Source organism: Sminthopsis crassicaudata, chromosome 2 (genome assembly GCF_048593235.1).
Source record: "Sminthopsis crassicaudata isolate SCR6 chromosome 2, ASM4859323v1, whole genome shotgun sequence".
In the NCBI taxonomy this organism is placed as follows: domain Eukaryota; kingdom Metazoa; phylum Chordata; class Mammalia; order Dasyuromorphia; family Dasyuridae; genus Sminthopsis; species Sminthopsis crassicaudata.
Window position 1 is genome coordinate 665,220,841 of NC_133618.1, and position 20,329 is coordinate 665,241,169.

At 38.2% G+C, this 20,329-nt stretch overlaps 1 protein-coding gene across 1 annotated transcript in view; it reads left to right on the top strand.

Moving 5' to 3' along the window:
- Positions 1–10,716, top strand: part of IPMK (inositol polyphosphate multikinase) — a 69,006-nt gene extending 58,290 nt beyond the window's left edge. The window contains exons 5-6 of the mRNA XM_074297066.1: positions 2,534–2,615; positions 4,631–10,716. Coding sequence (XP_074153167.1) covers positions 2,534–2,615; positions 4,631–5,253 — 705 coding nt within the window. The 3' untranslated portion in view covers positions 5,254–10,716. The remainder of the gene's footprint in view (positions 1–2,533; positions 2,616–4,630) is intronic.
- The last annotated feature ends 9,613 nt before the right edge of the window (positions 10,717–20,329 follow it).

Genomic DNA, 20,329 nt, shown 5'->3' on the forward strand with positions numbered 1-20,329 from the left:
AATTTTTAAAAGTATTTTTATTTAAAATTTTTGAGTTCCAAATTCTATTCCCTCCCAGACAGTAATCAGATATAGGTTATATATGTGCAGTTATGTAAAACATTTTCATATTATTCATTTTGTATAAGAAGACACAAATAAAACAAAAAGGAAAAAAAAGTGAAAGATAGCATGCTTCAGTCTGTATTCAATATCAGTTCTCTCTGTGGAGGCAGATAGAATACTTTGTCATGAGTCTTTTGAGATTATCTTAGATGGATACATCTTAAGTACTCATTTAAGTACATTAGAAGTCATTTCCAGTTACTGTACAGGATTGCTATTACTATGTACAATGTTCTCCTCACTTTGTATCAATTCATGTAAATCTTTTCAGGTTTTTCTGAAATTCTCTTGCTTGTCATTTCTTATAGTACTATAATCCATTTCATTCATATTCTACAGGTTTTTTAGTCATCCTTCTATTGATGGGCATCCCCGTAATTTCCCGTTCTTAGCCACTACAAAAAGAGATGCTATAAATATTTTTGTATAAATAGTTCTTTTCCCTCTTTTTTGGATGTCTTAAAAAAAGAAGTCTAACTTTGGTGTTAGACTTAGCAATGACATTACTGGATCAAAGGATAAGCCCATTTTATAGCTAAGTTTCTTAAATCCTCTGAGCCACAGTTTCCTCATTTGTAAAATGGGCATAATAATACTTGGAATCCCACTTGAACAGGGCCATGAAGAGGATCAGATGGATTCACCTGTAGCATTCTTTGTAAATCTTCCAATTGACATTGGTTGTGGTGATCTCATGGCTCTCTTCTAGTTGTGAGAAATCTCTACTTTGAGGCAGTATGATGGGATAATAGAAAGAATCCTGGTGATTTTAATCATCTGGGGGAGAGGGATGTGGCCTGAGGGATGGGAAGAAAGAATATGATTCACAGTGATCAGTAGTGAAAGTAAGTAGAAGATTAATCAATAAAATAATAAAAATAATCAATAAAATCAATAATCAGTAAATAATAAAATCAATAAAATAATCAATAATCAATAAAAAAAAAACCATCTACTATTGGCCAGGGGACAGTGGGGAGGAAGGGGCGAAGAGGAATGGGGTAGTAGTGGTAGTGGTAGTGGCGAGGCTGGGGTGTGCATCTGCTAAAACTATGCCTAGAGAAGATTGTCATGTAAACCCAGGAGAGGGTGGTCAGCATCTGATACTGTTGAGACCAAGGTACTTGCCTAGGGTCATCCAGGCTGCAGAGCCAGGTCTTTCTCCACTTTCTCTGTCTCTCTGCAATTTGGGGTCTCGGTTTTTTCACTTGTAAAAGGAGAAAGCTGGACTAGGGGGATCTCGTAAGTCCCTTTTCACTGTTAATATTCAGTGTAGCAAATGTTGGGCACCTTTTTCTATGTGGTGCAGGGTCAGTGGAAGGAGAGAGAAATACATACAAGATTATTTGAGGAAGAAAGAATGAACAACTAGGGGAAGGAAGGAGGAGGAGACAGCAACAGGGATTCCTATGTCTTCATGGAGGGTGTGACATTTGCACTGCCTTTAAGGTGAATGAGGATTTGGAGAGGCAGAAATGAGATTTTGTGTGTGTGTGTGTGTGTGTGTGTGTGTGTGTGTGTGTGTGTGTGTGTGTGTGTGTTTGGAGGGGGTAGGAAGTGATGAGGTAGGCAGCCAGTGTAAACATTAGGAGAGACAGAAGAACCAGAGGTCACTTTTGGCTCATTTATCCAGAGCTTCAATCTGTCTGCTCAGAGAGTGGGAACATGAGTGTTGTCTCCTCCCTGTCCTGTCAATTGTATCTACTCATAACTGTCCTATTCTCACTCTCAGCTTCAATGTTTCTAAGCCAGTGTAGCCTATCATAGTAGTTATAAGCCTGCTGCAATTGGGAAGGTGCTTTTGGAAAGGCATCCCACCTCCACCCCTGTGGTAGACCCTTTTGCCAGCTTCAGGAGCTCCTTGGAGAGCAGACTTTGCATTGAGGGCAGGAATTAATAAGATCCCTACAACTGCCCTTTTTGTTTTGGTAGAAGAGTATCTTCCAAGAGGGGCAGATATGGATCGGTTGTGATCTTTATTGCAAGTGTTATTACATTATTTTCTTCCCCAAACTCATTCCTCTTCCAGATTTTTCTATTCCAGTTGATGATACTCTTGTCCTTTGAGGTATTCTTAGTGGTGTCCTTCTGGCATTGGTGCCATCTTTGATCCTTCCCTTTTCCTTGTCCCACATATCCATTCCCATAATGCATCTCACTTTCATTTCCTCCTCTCTGTTCACACTGACATCAATTTCAGGCCCTTATCTCTCATCTGGACTTTTGCAGTAACCTCCTGACTAGCCTCCCAGCCTTGTATCTACTATATCTAAGAGATGACCTTTCAAATTATTCATTGGCTCAAAGCATTGAAAAATGATGTTGACTCTTCACATGGAGTAAAGATTAGCTGTTTGTAATTGAGACACCCCCCCCCCCCCCCAATATACTTATTCTAAAATATGTATATTCTCTTTTTTCCTGGCAGGTCTACCATGCTCATTCTGATAGTTATGAGACACAGAACCAGCACTATGGAAGAAGTTTAACTAAAGAAACCGTCAAAGATGGTAAGGGCTCAAGGTGTCTATTATTTAATTGGATTTTATGATAATTTCAGTGTTCTTGAAGCTACATTAATTGTCTTATTCCCTTCTCCAGTGGGAGAAATTATTTTCAAGATGAATTTACAGTAGATGAGTGAGAGATTTTCAAAAATAAAACATGGAAAGGTATAGGTTCCCATATACCAGCTCTGCTAATTTTAATAGCTGTAAGATCATGGCCAACTCATTTTATACTTTTGACCCAGTTTCCACAGAGAGAGAAAATAAGGACATGTATGTCCCTGGGTCTCTACTAGCTCAAAGCCAATAATCATATTTAGTGAGAATATTCCTAATGTACAAGTTGCTTTGAACAGATTTTTTTTTTTTTTTTTTTTTTTTTTTTTGCTAAGTTAGGTATTTCTTCCATTCAACCTCTCTACAACTTAATAGGCAAGTTTCGGGAGTGGGTTTTTTTTTTTTTTTTTTTTTTTGTTTGTTTGTTTGTTTGTTTGTTTGTTTGTTTGTTTGTTTTTTTCAGAAGTGACTGAAAAACTTTTTATCCTTTAGTCAACTTGGTAAAGTCTTGTGAACTAACCTAGTCCAACAGAAATGCAGGCATCCTTGAACTCATACTTGAAACTTTTCCCAAATTGGGTGGGACTTACTAGAGCTTATATCAACTGCACATCACCTTTCAGAACCCTGGTTCATAGTGAACTTTTGATTCATAAGGATGAATCAAAGTAGGACTTTAGTGTGGAGAAACTATATAGTAAAGGTATTTTAAGCATTTTTCTCCTTTGCCTTCTTGTGCCATATTTAATAGGTGAGTTGAAGGATTTTTTTTTTTTTTTTCTTTTTTAAGATTGGAAGCTGTTTTTGCCAGATACGTATATAAAGTTTTTGTAGCAAAAAATGTTATGCATACCTACTTTCCTGTTAAATTTGTTGGGAATTCAATCTAACCCTATGATAGAGGAAAACTTAGAAAATTTAGAGGAGTTTTTGCGAGAGTTTTCCTTGTATGTGCAGGAAACATCCATACTTACAACATGAAGAGTAAGAATTTTGCTTAGTTTGTTAGACTACATTTTCTTTCTTGTACTACAATGGTAATATACTTAATGTAATAAGCAGACTGGCTTCAGCACAATAGTTGATTAAAATAATCCTCCAGGCTGAATAGCCAATATTCTATACATATTATTTTCATAGTTCATATTTTAGAATACAGAAACTACTTAATCTAAGTTAATGATGAGTATGTATGCCCCTTGAATCCCAAATGGGCATAAAAAGGAAACAGTAAAAATCTTGAACTATGGGTAATGAATGATCTATTGAGCTCTAATTTCATATACTGCATACACCCTAAACACCCTTGAGAGTTAGCTGAACCTCATGACACATAATATTGTTTTAATTACAATAAATAGAATAAAAGTCAGCAAAGATGGCAATATCTGGAAGTTAACATTCTAGATCTACATCTGCATCCATCTATGAGCATTTATTAAGTGCTAGCTATGTACCATATATCATTTTGGGACCCAAAGAACCAACTAGTTTTCACATTCTTTTCATATGAATCTACTTTGGATGAATAGATACTAAGAAGGGGGGGGGGGGATTTTGGGTTTTTCTAAATGTGAAATAAGCTGCTGACCTTCATTCAGATTCTACTAGATTCCCTTATTAGAGTTTCTCATAATGGTGTTTGGAATCGAGTCCTCTTGAAAAGGAGGGTGATTGAAAGACTGTGAATAGAACTGTTTTTTGTTCCATCTCTTTGTCTGAAAAGCACATTTCCATTTTTTGTGGCTATGATTCTGACATTTTCTACTAGTCCCAACTACTCTAAAATAAAAAAAAAAACAATGTCTGAATGTTATTCTTATTTTCCTCCCTAAAAAGTGAGGGACTAGAATCGGGAGGAATGTCAATAGTTTTCTCTGGGATGTGAGAGGCTCTTCTAAAAAGTGATTGATAGCTTTGTTTATCATTTTCCTATAATGATCTTGTTTTCCTTTTGGCAGGAGTGTCCAGATTTTTTCATAATGGTTATTGTTTGAGAAAAGATGCAGTTGCTGCCAGCATTCAGAAGATTGAGAAAATTCTTAAGTGGTTTGAAAGCCAGAATCAACTTAACTTTTATGCAAGTTCCTTACTTTTTGTTTATGAAGGTTCACCTCTGTCAGCAGCTAACAAATTGGGTGATGGAACTTCATCACAGAAGACCATTTGGGCCAAAGGGCAGCTGCCAGACACTGAAGTACTTGAGTATAACAACAACATTCATTTATTGAGTTCTACAGAGAATGGAAAACGAGGGGCCTCTGTAGGCAAAGTGTATGTGCGTCATAAAGAAGCATATTCCAAGAATCATCCTGGTCAGACTTCATTAAAAGTTGAAAACAGGGAGCGAGGCAGTGTATGGAAAAGCAGCGGTTGTATGTCACAGGAACACTTGAATGGGAACGTTCTTTCTCAACTGGAAAAAGTCTTCTACCATTGTCCCGCAGAGCTCCCTGAAAGTACAGATGTGGAAGTGCGGATGATTGATTTTGCTCATGTATTTCCTAGCAACACGAAGGATGAGGGATATATTTATGGGCTGAAACATCTAATTACTGTACTGCAAAATATTTTAGATAATTAAATTCTTTGCTACGTTCTTTTTATGGGGCCAATGATAATGAAGAGCAGCAACAAATCTCCCTCGTAATGTTATGTAACAAATTTGTATTGTGATTCAACTACATTTTATTTGTCTTTGTACTTTTTGGTAGAAGGGTTCACTTTTTTATACTCTTACTCAGGAAAACTAATTAATAGCTGTTCATTAGAAAACTATGAACAAAGGAAAAAACATAGGAAATGTTAAGCAGGGGACGTGGTGGTACTTGTCTTATGTCTGTTTGGCCTAAGTTAAATAAAAAAAAAAAAAAAGTTTAAAGGGTTCAGTTTTAGCTTCCTGTAGCAAATTCATCAGTGCATCCCTGTCCACCCCGCCTTGCCATTGAGCCATAGTGATTCGAAAACAGACTGAAAACTAGAAGGGACAAGTTGATGTCCTGAGCCTCATCTGTGGCCCTGGAGCAAGTTACTAAACTGGAGAAAGTCTGAGTTGATGAAGAAGTAATAATGATAGTCTAGATTCTCTCTTCCATGTTCAGACCAGCAGATCATAGGTGCTAAGGTGCTTCTTTCTCAAAGTGGATAATATTTTTGTTGCATTTTAAAAAGATAATCCCTTTCATTTTCATAATAGCATGTTTGAAAGACAACAATAGACTTCCTATACTGTCTATCTGAAATAATAGTTTGGAATCTAAAGGGCATTAATTCGCACCCAAAGCAAACAAGCAAAAAAAAAATTCTTTAAAAAACTACAACTGCCTTTTAGAGATGAATGCATTTTTATAGCTTTCTTTTCTGAAAGAATCAAAACTCTTACTTAATGGAGGTTTGAGATTTTGTTCTTTGTAATTTTTTTAAATATTGTTTTTGCTTTTAGAGGCCATTTCATTTTACCATCATTTGTTTGAGAGAAACCCTATGGACTTGATGCTAAAGTAATGTCTCAACATAACCAACGACAGTAGTCATTAGTATTATTAGTGATTATTCAGTAGCAAATTTTATTTTATTTTTTTCTTTTGGTGTATTATAATAGGATTCAATGCTTTTCCCATAAAATCCAACTTTTTACTATTATTCAAGCCAATAGAGTTTAATTAAACATAATCTTATATTTTAGATCACATTAATGATGACTTTCACCTTTAGAATTGAATTTTATTGAGGGAAGATGCCACTTTGCACACACATTCTTAGGTATTTTTGTATAAATTAAAAAAATTGGATTCTTAAGTATTTGCTATAAGTGAACAAGAAAAAACTTTCATGATGCCATAACTTTTTTTTTTTTTTTTTTTTTTAATTGCATACCTGAAACTTTTTCACATTTTTGGAAGAGGGAGTGCTATTTTGGTTGTAGTCATAATTTGAAAGCCTAGTTCACAATGGAAAAATGTCATCTGAGTTTAGTTCTAGTTTTGCTTAAATGAGAAAACATTAGACAAAACACATCAATGTTAGTTTTCTAGCATCTTGCAAACTCTATAGTTAGGGTCTGTTGAAAATCAGTCAAAAGTACTTGAATCCTTTTGTATTTAAGTCCTAGACTAAGTTGAAGGGGAAATGTTGATTATATTTGTGGTTTTTAAAAATCTTTTCTATTGTAATCCATATACTTATTCTTGTATTTTGATCATTTCTAAATTTGCCACATTCCAGGAAAATACATGCTTGGCTGTTGGTTAACTTTTAGCCTTTCCACATGATAGCTTTTAAAAGAGAAAATATTTTTAAACCATTCGTAAGGGTCAGAATTATTTGTGCTTATAAACTCCTATGTCTTGGTCTTTCTATCTTTCTCTTTTTCTCTGTTTCCCTTTTTCCCTCTCTTTCTTCCTTTTGTTCAGATAGGTGCGGAGGATCAATAGGAATACTCATGACTTCCTAACTCAAAGAGCAGGATGTTAAAATGCCTGAATATGAAAAAATAGAGCTGCTTTATAGAAGTTCATTTTGTGATTGAATGTACCTTAATAAATTCTAAATTTTAAAGTCCCATTGCATTTTAAAGTTTTATAAGCAGGAGAAAAGTTCAATTGCTTGTGTGGTTGTTTAGGAGTTAGTTTTGAGAGTTGGTTTCTTTCTGTAATAGCAATAATTAGGCTTTTGTCATGTGCTCTAGGATACCATCTCTTCTCCTCTTCCTCCATCTTCTTTGCCTCCCCCTCCCCCACTTACTCCCATAATTTCTATCTTTTTTTTACACGCACACACACACCATAAGGCCAGCAGAATAATGGTGAAATCTTTGGGCTGAAAAAGAAAAGCAAAGAAAACCAAATCAAGAAAATTACCACTTTTTTCCCCCATTAAAAAAAGGCCATTAATATTATGAGTTTATTAAACCTGAAACTCATAAGATTAACATTATTTTTAGTCTGATTTAACTATGGTAAGAGCCTTTCTGTAGACTAGCATTTGTGTAGCTACTGTAAGTTTATGAAATTTGTTATTTGAAGACTTTTTTTTTTTTTTTTTTGCACATTCTAGATAATTAAAGTTTGAAATAAGCATACCAGAATTGTTTTCCCCCTATCCATTTCAATTATATTTTTGTGACATCAGTATCCTGTCTTTGGCTAGTGAAATGCAATTGTTATGTCAAAACAGTTAATTCTGTTTTTCAGGGATAGAATTAGAATTTAATTCTTTTTGTTTATATTTTTACATGTTTCTCACCCAACCTCCCCCCTTTTAAGTTCCTTATCTAGCATAGAGAATCAGAATAGACATGGTTAAACAACTGTCCTTAAAAAAAAAAATACAACCAATCATCCATTAGAAATTTGTGCTAAAATGAACCACTGTTAACTAACCACTCATGCTCACTATCAAACATTTAAACTATTAAAACCAGAGTTTTAATTTAAACACTAAGCATAACAAAGACCTTTTATGTTAACAGGATTGCCATAGTTATTCAAGGCACTGCAGATACTGGTTTTAGCATATTCCCTATGAATGCACCTGCTCAGAGGACTTTCTGAGAATTGTGATAACTATGTAAAAGTTTCTAATAAAATGAAAATTGTACAATAGTTTTTATAACAAAGTATTTATGTTAATTGGTATTTTTAATATGGATGGAAGTTGCATAGATTGAATCATAAACTATTAAGCAATTATAAAAATGTTCAATATTTTATCTAAATAGTTTTACAAAAAAAAACTATGAAAACATATATTAAATGGCTTTACCATGAAGCTTGTATTTTCAAACCATTGTTGGTTAATTGTTATGCATGTACAAAAAGAACTTATTTTTTTTTTTTTTGTTTTTTTACACATTACCAATTCACAATTTCCAAGTTTTAGATTGCATTCAATAGAATAATAAGACCTTTTCGCCTCTCTGCATGGATACAGGTGAATTTTTAAGAGGATTGCTATTACCCAGGGTGTTGGCTTGCAGTTCTTTTCATATATTTGATCTATATAAAAAATTTTAGAGTGGAGGAAAGAAGGTAGTAACCATTAAGGGATTTGTTGTCAATAACATAGGAATCTAGTTTAAAGTGTCCATTTTAAAGAGTTGCCATGGCTTTAGTAGTTGCCTTTGGTCATTTGCTAATGATTTTGTTTGCTTTTCACATTGTTTACATTGCTTTGCAATATCCTTCCTTCTTGAGTGCCTTCAACTCTTGATTTGGTATCTTTGTAACCTTATTTATGGAACTCTTGACCTCTTAGGATGGAGTTATCAAGAGGCTTTAAAATGTCAAGGCTAGTATGGAAAAACATGTCAGATTTTCAGAAACATGAATTAGCTTATGTGATAACAAATGAAAATTCACGTTAAAGTTTAGCCACCATTTAAAAGAAAGTAACAATTTTAAAGAATATGATTATTTTACTTTGGTCCTTAGAGAATATACCTTTTTTTTAAAAAAAATCACCTTTAAATATATGAAATACAAACTGCATCTACAGTTTAAATATGTCCATATTCAGAGGTAAGATGGCTATTAAAACAGCTGGAAACATTTTGTGTTCATATTATACGGCAGCATTACTGCTGCTCGATCTTGGAATTTATGTATTGATGATAGATGACATCCAAAGGCCTTAAATTTTCTTATTTCTTATCCGGATGGTACGTTTTACTTGGATGTTCGTTCAGTGACATATAAAGTAGAATAATGTAATAAAATTAACTGTGAAGTACATTTCCATCACATATCCACAAGCAAAATACTACACATTTTTCTCATATAGAACAATTTAGTAGTAGTATTGTACTAATATTTATTTTAGGCCTTGATATCCTATGTTTTTAAAGTATGAAAATGATAGTGAAGATAAAAGTTCCTTTTGAAATGTAGGGGAAATGATTTAAGTTGTAATATATCCTATTAATATTTTGGAAGGCTAGAAAGGTTCCTCTTTTTTGAGTCAGAGTCAATTATTCCCAATTATTTTGATAACTCCCATACAAGGAATCATAGAGCTTAAGTGTTTAAACAATAATTAGCGTGGTTTCAAGTCTTTTTGAAATTTTGTAGTTATTGGGGGTTGTTTTAATATGGTGTTCACCTTCAGTATGTATTAACAGTTTTAATATGAAGTGAAATATTCTATAAACAATGTATATTGCACCTGCTTATAAAAAGAAAATGGAGTGCACAAAGACACTTTATTGCTCTGGGAACTGGACTGGAAAGTATATGAGAACATGTGAAATTGCACCTAAACTTTTGTTTTTAACTGATGATTATAAAACTGAAAAGCTAAATTTATTGTACTTGAATGAATGTACGTAGTCTGGTCTTAGTTTCTTTGATTTAAATGTCTAAATTATGTCTCCTTAAAAATGTGTTGGACTGTAATTCACACTGTTGGGCTTTGGGGGCCATTACTGGACTACAGGGGTTGATGATATGTAACTTTTGTTCATTATTTTATAGAATCATCTACACCAGTTTTATCATTTAAGTGATATTTAGATAATCCTAATAACTGTATATTTGGCAAACTATTAAAAAATTTCAGTGATGCTTCTCCCCTTGATTGATAGAAAATATCTATTTCTCATTTGATAATAACGCAACTGGAAAAGATGTTTGTACTTTATAGACCTATCATCTCCCTTATACTTATGTTCTACTTTGTTAGCAGGCTTTTGTTTCTTTTTGAAAAATCACCACGCAAAACATGACACCCTATGTATTTTTTGTAGATTAACCTCTTGGGAATCGATAGACCATAGAATGGTGGTCCAGTTGCAAAAAGCTATCGTTTAAGGATTTATGCTAAAATTAACCACTGCAGGGACTTGTGATTGCTATTAAACAAGTGTACATGGGTTTTTAATCTAGACAATAAACATGACAAGAACCTTTTATGTTAACAGGGTTGTTGTCAAAGGAAACATTACAGATACTGGTTTTTAGCATATCCCTGTGAAATGCATACACTCGTAGGACTTTCTGAGAATTGTGATAAAATGTAAAAATTTCTCTAATAAAATTTAAATTGTACAGTAGTTTTTATAATGGTATAATATTAGCATCTTTTGGGAATAGACCCTTTATTTGGTTTCTAAAATACAGCAAATTCTAAGACCTTTGTAAATGGTGTGTCTGGGAAGGACATTTAAGGTCTAGCCACAGCTAAGCATTTTCTTAATTCTTTTTACCCAACTGGTCAACCCTCTTTTGAAATCTAAGATAAAAGTATTTAATTTCTTAACATTCTTTAACAACTCAGTACCTGTCATGTCATTAGTGCTTTTGGGGAAAGAGATTTGTGTGGTGTAGTCTCTGCTCTCTAATGATAAATCACATTTTTAATTTCGAAACTGTGACTGGCACAGAACTCTGGTGGAAAGCCTTTGCAAGTTTTAGGAAGTAGAAGTGTAAAATATTCTCTAAAATATAATGTTCTCTGGGATCGGGGTTCTTGGGGGCTTCTGGAGGCAGCCTTAGTTTCAGAAGTTCAAGAATCCTCCCAAATGCAGCCAGGAGTTAAAGTCCAAATCCTTTTTTTCCTCAAAGTCTTATCTCCTTTACTTGGGGCTCTCGGCTGGTTTTCTGGAGGCCTTCCGGATCTTGCTTTCAGTGTTCTCCACAGGACAGCCTGTCACCACTTCTCTGTCTTCCTTAGTTCTGCCCGCCTGGCTTCTCTGGCTTCTGAATCTCTGAGACTGAATCCTGGATGAGGCTCCGAGAACTTCCAGTGGGCTTGTCCTTTCTGGCCCTGAGAGCGCCTCCTTATATGCCCCACACTGAGTATACATCATTATATCACTAGGAAACCATTATTTGTTGTAGGATTTAATCAATGCTAAACTAGATTTAACCAGTGTCTCCTCAATTCTACTTAGCATCTTGTAAGATTCCTAACATATAAGTTTTGGGGATATTTCCCCTTTCCAAAGAGGGATCTGGGGAGTCCTTGACGAAATCCCTTTCCAGTTTGGCTCCTGGAAAAAAGATCTCTGGACTGAAACCCCATTAGTGTGGTCACAGGTAATAGTTTCAAAAGGAGAGCAAATACTGGGAGTTGCCATTGAAGACCGATGTTCTCGGAGCAATCCAGACCACAAGCTGTCTGCTTATTCTTACAGTTCTATGTGTGTGGAATGAAGATAGTGGAGGACTTTGTTTTCCTGATGGAAAGCAACGAAGATTCACATCCTAGAAATGGAAAATGATGAGTCTCTCACCCTCCTGCCCACTAAAGAAGGCGTATGTGTGTGTGTGTGTGTGTGTTTGTGTGAAAGAGACACACACGTAACACTGTACTACACCACACACATAACCCACACAAGCACCCCTCTCATTTGAGACAGGCAGGGGGTGCCACAGTTCTGGGCCTGCAGTCATGAAGACATCCTGAGTTCCAGTGTAGCCTCAGATACTGACTGTTAGACCCCTGGCAAGCCATTTCATGTTTCACTTTTTCTTTGTCCTCTAATATGAAATGTGGTGGTGAGGGAAATGGCCAATCCAAAAGGGCCACTAAATGCCGAGCAGAGCCCAGATGGGTCATGCCCGGTGGGACAGGATTGTCCAGCAGCAGCAGCAAGGCCGGGCTTGCAGCGGGGGGGATGCTGAAGGGTTTGGCAGTTATGTGGACAGGACTCGGGCTGGGAGAGAGACCTTAAACTTAATGGAGGTCAGCAGGCAGTCACCACAATGGTAGGTGAAATGAGTATGCATATGGAACCCAGAAGGCTTCGTGATCCATATGGGTTTGCACATTTGTCACAGGCCAAAGAGAGGAGGAAACTTTCATCTGAAGGTAATGGGGCAAAGTGGAAAAAGGCACCCACCCACACGGAAGGGGCAAGGCAATGGTGAAAGTCAACCACGGAAAGTGATGGACCGGAAAGATCGGATGGTGTGCTTTTCTGCAGAGCCCAGCTGCACAAGCTGCTTTCTCAGCCTCCTGTAGACTGACTAGGACTTGCCTTGACTCCCAAGGACACTCTGGAGTCCAGTTTGAGATGCAAACGACACTTTTTTCTCAGCTAGAGTTGGGGGGGGAGGCTGTTGAGGGCCTTCCTCTTTGACAGGGGCTTGCCTACTCTGGGTTCACTGCTACTGGAAAAAATGGAAACTAAAAAATACAAGTGCAATATTCCTTACTATGGATGATTACAACTGGAGTCAGAGGATTTGAGTTCAAATCCCTATATCCAGGTGGCCTTGGGCACCCCGCCTATCTTTTCTGGGCCTGTTATCTCTAAAATAAAGGGGGGTTGGACTAGATGACTTTTGAGTTCCCATCTCTGGATCTGTGATCCTAGTCAATCAATAGGAAGTGATTCTCTGACCTTAGTTTTTGGTCCCATTGGGCAGTGATAGAAACTTCAGATCCATTCCCTTTAGCCCTCTTTGCTCCCAGCCTCCTTACAATCTTGACTTTTGCCAAGTGTTTGCACACAGCTGATCTTGGCTTATCCCAACAGCCCTTTCTGCAACCATGTGTGCACTCGCTTCATGGTACAATGCACTGCCGTTCATCCAACCAGGAGTAATGAGGGACTCCAAATAAGTACATTTTAAAGCCAACATTACCCTTTTAAGTATCAATATTTAAAAAGAAATCCATAAAACTAATTTTTATGGAAATCTTTCTAAAAATGTCCTCTTTAAACAGCTTCCTGAAAGCCTCTTGGTGACTCAGTATTGTGAACATAATGGTTATGTAGTGCAGTAAGTATCATATGAACATAAATGGTTATAGTGCTATGAGACAGAGATGGCTGCTGACTATTAAGGTTTATAAAATTATTTGTCTCTGAATTAGAAGGCCTGACTGAATTCCTTGGTCTATCTTGGTGTTCCTCCTCTCTCTTTCCTTGTTGGTTGTAACAGATGTAAATGGCTTCCATTTGCATCCCTTTTTATACGGTTGCTTTCTTTCCTGGGACTGGAAAAGCAGAACTACATTTCTTAATATTGCTGAAAATTAAAACAAATTCAGCTGTTGGTCAGTGGATCAGTTCTGTCCCATCCTTTGTGACTTCAGGTACCAATAGTCCAAGAGTTTTCTTGACAAAGATACTAGGGTGGTTTGCCATTTCCTTCAAAGTGACTTGCCCAGGATCACACAACTAGGAAATGTCTGAGGCTGGATTTGAACTCAGGCCTACCTGACTCCAGCTTTATTGCTGTATCCATTTTGCCACCAACCTAAAGTAGTGGTCTGAGGGAGTCTTCCATGTTGGTTTAGTGATCTTTCTCCTCTATTTTTGGCTCTTCCTTGTTATGGGCATGGGCCTTAAGTGAGGCATTAACTTACTGTGATTTCCAAAGATGAGATATTTACTTGATGTAAAAAAAAAAAAGCTGACACGTTTTGTTGCTAAAAACAAATTTATTTGAAGGAGGGTTCTGATTTTTCCCTGGGATATATACTCTAGGCTCATGACATTTAAAAATAAAAATTCATAGTCCCTTGTACCTCCAAGCCAAGTTTATTTAACCATGTGTAGTGACTATGAGAAAGAAAAGCAAGTTGGGGATTATGGAGAGTGAGGTAGGATAGTGAATCTGGATCTAGGATTAAGAATACCTGTGTTTAAATCTACCCTTAAACACTCATTGGGTGACTTTAAGCAAGCAACTCATTCTCTATTTTCCTCATCTCTAAAATGGAGAAGTAGTGTCTACTCAAGAGTTGTGAGAATGTTTGTAAAGCACTTGTTACTTATTACTATTATGTAATTTCTCTCTCTCTCTCTCTCTCTCTCTCTCTCTCTCTCTCTCTCTCTCTCTCTCTCTCTCTCTCTCTCTTTTTTTTCCTGAGGCTGGGATTAAGTGACTTGCCCAGGGTCACACAGCTAGGAAGTGTTAAATGTCTGAGATCAGATTTGAACTCGGGTCCTCCTGAATTCAAGGCTGGTGCTCTATCCACTGCGCCACCCAGCTGCCCCTGTAATTTCAAATAAATGGAGATCAGAAAATCAAAAATAACACTTTTGTGAGGCATTTGGGATTAAGTGACTTGTGTAGGGTCCCAGCTAGGTAAGTTTTAAATGTCTGAGGCTGGATTTGAATTCAGGTCCTCCTGACTTCAGGGCCAGTGCACTATCCACTGCAGGCTCCTTCCCTCCCCCTCAAAGGACAGAGATTAATGCTCTACTCAACAGTTTGGGCAGATAATTTTTTTCTGGGTACAGAACTGGGATTCGGTGAGTCCTGAAGATATCCTGAAAATTAAGAACTTGATTCTCAGGACTTGGTGAATGTTGGCACTTGGTAGAAAGGATGACTGAGCTTTATGGAATGCATAGAGCCAAAGTGGGGGTGAGGAAAGCTGAAGGGAGTCTTTACTCTTCCTTCCATATTTCCTTTAACAGGATAGTTAAAAAATAAACCTTTCCCAGAGAGCATTTAGCTCTCTCCTCTCTCTCTGTCCCCTGCTTCTCTCTGTGTGTGTGTCTCTCTCTGTCTAACTGTCTCTCTTATACACACACACATACTCTGTCACATATTTGAATAGGGTGGGAGCTCTGAGTGTGAATATTCCTTTTGTACAGGTGGGAATTGGATCACACTCCAACAGAACCTATGATGGCTTCTGCAACTACAGGCAGTGACCATTTCCGGGTTCCAGCTGAAGCTGTAAGAATTCTTAGCCCCAGGATATCATCTAAGAACCTTAGAGGTAGAAGAGATTTTAAAGAAGATCATAGATAATATTGTGGATTCAGGATTCATCCAGTCTAACCTCTTACCAATTGAGGCTCAGAGAAGGAAGTATTTTACCCAAGAATCTGTGGGAGTTTTCACATACAGATTTCATACCCTATTCTGCTCAAATCTCAGACGGAATGTTCCCCTTCCCGCTGTGTGTGTGTGTGTGTGTGTGTGTGTGTGTGTGTGTGTGTGTGTGTGCAAAATACGCACATATTTTTCACGTAGCACAAAATTATGTTTGCAGATGACAGTGTGAGAGTCTCATTATCAGTGGGGCCTGAATGCCCTGAAGTTTTTCAAATAGAACAAATGTACTTGCAGTGATTTGTTCTCATCAAACGTTCTAGTTCAATGATTGGCCTGATTTATAGGGGAACAATTTGGGACCAACTTAGTTGTTCTACCTAGGCCCTGAACTAATAACCTTTCACATTAGACTGGCTTCACCTGTTTAGTTGTTTAGTCATCCCAGTCATGTGTGACTCTGGGATTTTCTTGACAGAGATGCTGGAGTAGTTTGCCATTTCCTTGTCCAGATCATTTTACAGACCAGAAAACTGGTTGAAGCTGGATTTGACTCCGTGAAGATGAGTCTTTTCCACTCCAGGGCCAGCCCTCTGTCCACTGCACCATCAACTTTCCCATAGGTTGTTTACTGAATACCAAATGCTGATACGTGTTCATTATATAGACTGATTAATACATTCAGGAATAATAGTTTTTTTTTTGTTTTGTTTTTTTAAATTGTCAAATGGTTAGCCGTTTAAAGGTTAGAGTTGGGATGAGAGCGGCCAGCTGATCCTGGCTGTGATATGAAATACAAAAATGTATAAAAATAAAACAGTAACACCTCATTAATTCTGATCTTATTAACTTAGAAGAATTGATCATTTTGACAGTTTGGCTGAAGTGTACTTTTGTTTAAATGACATTTTATAGCTAGCACAAATTTAATCATATATTTAAAATTCAATTGGCACAGAGCACCTCCAGAGACCTAGAAGTGATAATCCTCTCTGTCACTACTCATGAAGATCCTGCCCGGCTGTCCCTAAAAATTGTCAGAGCCTCCTAATATAATAACCCGTCTCCTGGACCTGCATTTGCCTTTTCCGTCTTCCACACAGCTGCTGGATTGATAATCTTGTAACATTCTTCCCTATGCTGGAGTCACGGAACACTCCCTATTGTTTCTAGAATTCATTTAAGGAACTCTGCATGATGGGTAAGTGCTGGACCTGGAGTCAGAAAGACCTGAATTCAAATCCAGCCTCAGATACTTCCTAGGTGTGTGACATGAGCAAGTCATTGATGCATTTGCTTTAATTTCTTCATCCTGAGGAGGGAATGGCAAACCGTTCCAGTATCTTTGTCAAGAAAACCCCATAAGGGGTCATGAAGAGTCAGACATGACTGTAAATGACTGAATGACCATGAAACATCCTAGTTTCTACCCACTTTGATATTATTCCCTTTTAAGTATTCTCCATTTGGTCCAATGGTCTCCTACTGTTTCCCCATGGACGGCATCTCATTTCGCTCCATGCTCTGTCCAGTTGGTCATTCATATCTAGCATGGCTGGTCTTGCTTCAACTCCACCTCATTGGATGTCTGGCTTCCCTTCAGTGTCCTTCCGGGAACAAGGATTATTTGTCTTTCTTGTAGTTATTAGCACCTTCCCTTGAAATTATTTTCTATTGCTTTGTTATGTTTTGTGATTGTTTTTCTGTGTATACCCTCCTCTCTTTCCCTCTCCTCCTTGTCTCTCTGTGTCTCTGTCTTTGTCTCTGTCTCTCTCTTTCCTCTCTCCCTTTCTCCCTCTCCCTTTCTCCCTCTCCCTTTCTCTCTCTCTCTCTCTCTCTCTCTCTCTCTCTCTCTCTCTCTCCTCTCTCTCTCTCTCTCTCTCTCTCTCTTCTCTCTCTCTCTCTCCTCTCTCTCTCTCTCCTCTCTCTCTCTCTCTCTCTCTCTCTCTCTCTCTCTCTCTCTCTCCCCTCCCTCCCTCCTCCCTCCTTCTCCCTCCCTCTCTCTCTCTCTCTCTCTCTCTCTCTCTCTCTCTCTCTCTCTCTCTCTCTCTCTCTCTCTCTCTCTCTCTCTCGTCTCTGTCTCTCTCTCTCTCTCTCTCTCTCTGTCTCTCTCTCTTTCTCTCTCTCTCTCTCTCTCTCTCTCTCTCTCTCTCTCTCTCTCTCTCTCTCTCTCTCTCTCTCTCTCTCTCTCTCTCTCTGTCTCCCAAGCAGAATGTAAGCTCCTTGAGGAAACAGGATTGTTTTTGATCTTTATATCCCCATTGCCTAACATGGTGGTGTTCCCAAAGTAAAATGCTTAGTAAATATTGAATTGACTCTATCTGGCTTAATTCCCCTGCAGTATAAGGGCCTGCTTTTGCTGCCTGGTGCATAATTGTCAGCTGGCCCTTTTGTGGAGTTAAGACACCTAGGAAACTTAGGTATAGGAAGTTTAGAGCAGAAAGACCAAATCCAGAGAAAACCTGACTTGCTATTTTGTGCGGGGCGTTGCACTGCTCTAGATTCCATCCCTGGCCCTTCACATACAAGAGTGATACTATCTGCCCATCTAGACAGTGAGGGTACACACGTGTGGGTATCTTTGACCCTTAAAGATGATGTTCCTTGTACAGCTGATTTCTGCAGAGAAGCCGTGAGATTGTGTCTTTGTCAGAGACAGTCACGGCAACGAGTACCTAGTGTGCCACGCTAGCAGTGACACGTCCTGGCTGACTCGTGGAAATTCACTGAATGGCTTCATAGTTGAAGTGTGAATTTTTAAAGTGCCGCCAGGTGCCCAGCCTGAGCTTCTGGTCTTACTGGAGATATGAGACTAATAGAAAAGCTACAGGAAAGTAGAGGCAAGTGCCCCAGGGATTTAAAGAAGGGAAAGGTTTTTATATGCTCTGGATTCTCAGACATTCAAGGAGAAGCTGGATTTCAGGTCATAATAATGATATTTATATAATACCTTAGGCTTTGCAAAGTGTTTTACATACATTAACCGGTTTGATTGGATGAGGTAGATGCTCTCATAATTTCTGTTTTACTAATGAGGAAACTGAGACTAGTAAAGGGTCAGTGACTTGAGGGAGATGAAGGAGTTGAATTCATATGTGTGTGTATGTGTGTGTGAGTGTATGTGTGTGAGTGTGAGTGTGTGTGTGAGTGTGTGTGAGTGTATGTGTGTGTGTGAGTGTATGTGTGTGAGTGTGAGTGTGTGTGTGAGTGTGTGTGAGTGTATGTGTGAGTGTGTGTGTGAGTGTGAGTGTGTGTGTGAGTGTGAGTGTGTGTGTGAGTGTGTGTGAGTGTATGTGTGTGAGTGTGAGTGTGTGTGTGAGTATGAGTGAGTGTATGTGTGTGTGTGAGTGTGTGTGTGTGTGTGTGAGTATGTGTGTGAGTGTATGTGTGTGTGTGAGTGTATGTGTGTGTGTGTGTGTGAGTGTATGTGTGTGTGTGAGTGTGAGTGTGTGTGTGAGTGTGAGTGTGTGTGTGAGTGTATGTGTGTGAGTGTGAGTGTGAGTATGAGTGAGTGTATGTGTGAGTGTGTGTGTGAGTGTGTGTGTGTGAGTGTATGTGTGTGTGTGAGTGTATGTGTGTGTGAGTGTGTGTGTGAGTGTGAGTGTATGTGTGTGTGAGTGTATGTGTGTGTGTGTGTGTGAGTGTGTGTGAGTGTATGTGTGTGTGAGTGTGTGTGTGTGTGAGTGTGAGTGTGTGTGTGAGTGTATGTGTGTGTGTGTGTGTGTGAGTGTATGTGTGTGTGTGAGTGTATGTGTGAGTGTATGTGTGAGTGTGTGTGTGAGTGTGTGTGTGAGTGTATGTGTGTGTGAGTGTGTGTGTGTGAGTGTGAGTGTATGTGTGTGTGAGTGTATGTGTGTGTGTGTAAGTGTATGTGTGTGTGTGAGTGTGTGTGTGTGTGAGTGTATGTGTGAGTGTGTGTGTGAGTGTATGTGTGTGTGAGTGTGTGTGTGAGTGTGTGTGTGAGTGTATGTGTGAGTGTGTGTGTGAGTGTGTGTGTGTGTGAGTGTGTGTGTGAGTGTATGTGTGTGTGAGTGTGTGTGTGTGTGAGTGTGAGTGTATGTGTGTGTGTGAGTGTATGTGTGTGTGTGTGTAAGTGTATGTGTGTGTGTGAGTGTGTGTGTGTGTGTGTGTGGTGTGAATTGTGGGAGACAGTAAAGGGACCAACCAGCTTAGAGGAAAGGAATAACCTTGGGCTATTGTGGACAGAGAAATGGTGACTTGTCCATGGTCCACTTGACAAGTGGGAGATATGGGCCCCACACGCAGACGTTCTGAGCTTAGTTAATGCTTTTTGATTGCATCTCCTCATCTTCCCATGTCTTGGGGCTCTCATTGGCTCTCCTTCGCCTCCCTCCTAAGGCATACAGTCTCTTTCTTAGATCCGTGAATAAGAGATGGTACCGGGATGAATATACCAAGAATTTACTAGTAGTTTTTTCCCCTCCTCATTTGCTTAAATCTCCTCTTTGTGACTTGAAATGGAAAAGACTCAGACATGATAGCTGTCTTTAATTATTTGAAGCGCTAGCATAAAGGAAGAGGAACCAGGCTTCCATTTGGTCCCCAAAGTTACAGAAGCAGATTTAGGCTTGGTGTCAGGAAAAACTTCCTAATAATTAGAACGGATCCAAAGTAGAACAGCTTGTGTGCAGAAATTGTGAGTTCTTCCTTTTTGTTGGTCTTCAGGCAGAGGCTGGAGAACCAATTTTTTTTGGGGGGCATTTAGATAGTATTTTATTTTGCTCAATTACACATTGACAGTTTTTAATATTCATTTTAAAAAATTGAGTTCCAAATTTTTCTCCCTTCCTCCTCCTTCCCTCCATAAAATATCAATTTAATATGGATTATATATGTGCAAATATGTAAAACATAATTTATATTAGTCATGTGGGAAGTTTTTTTTTTTTTTTGGGCTGAGGC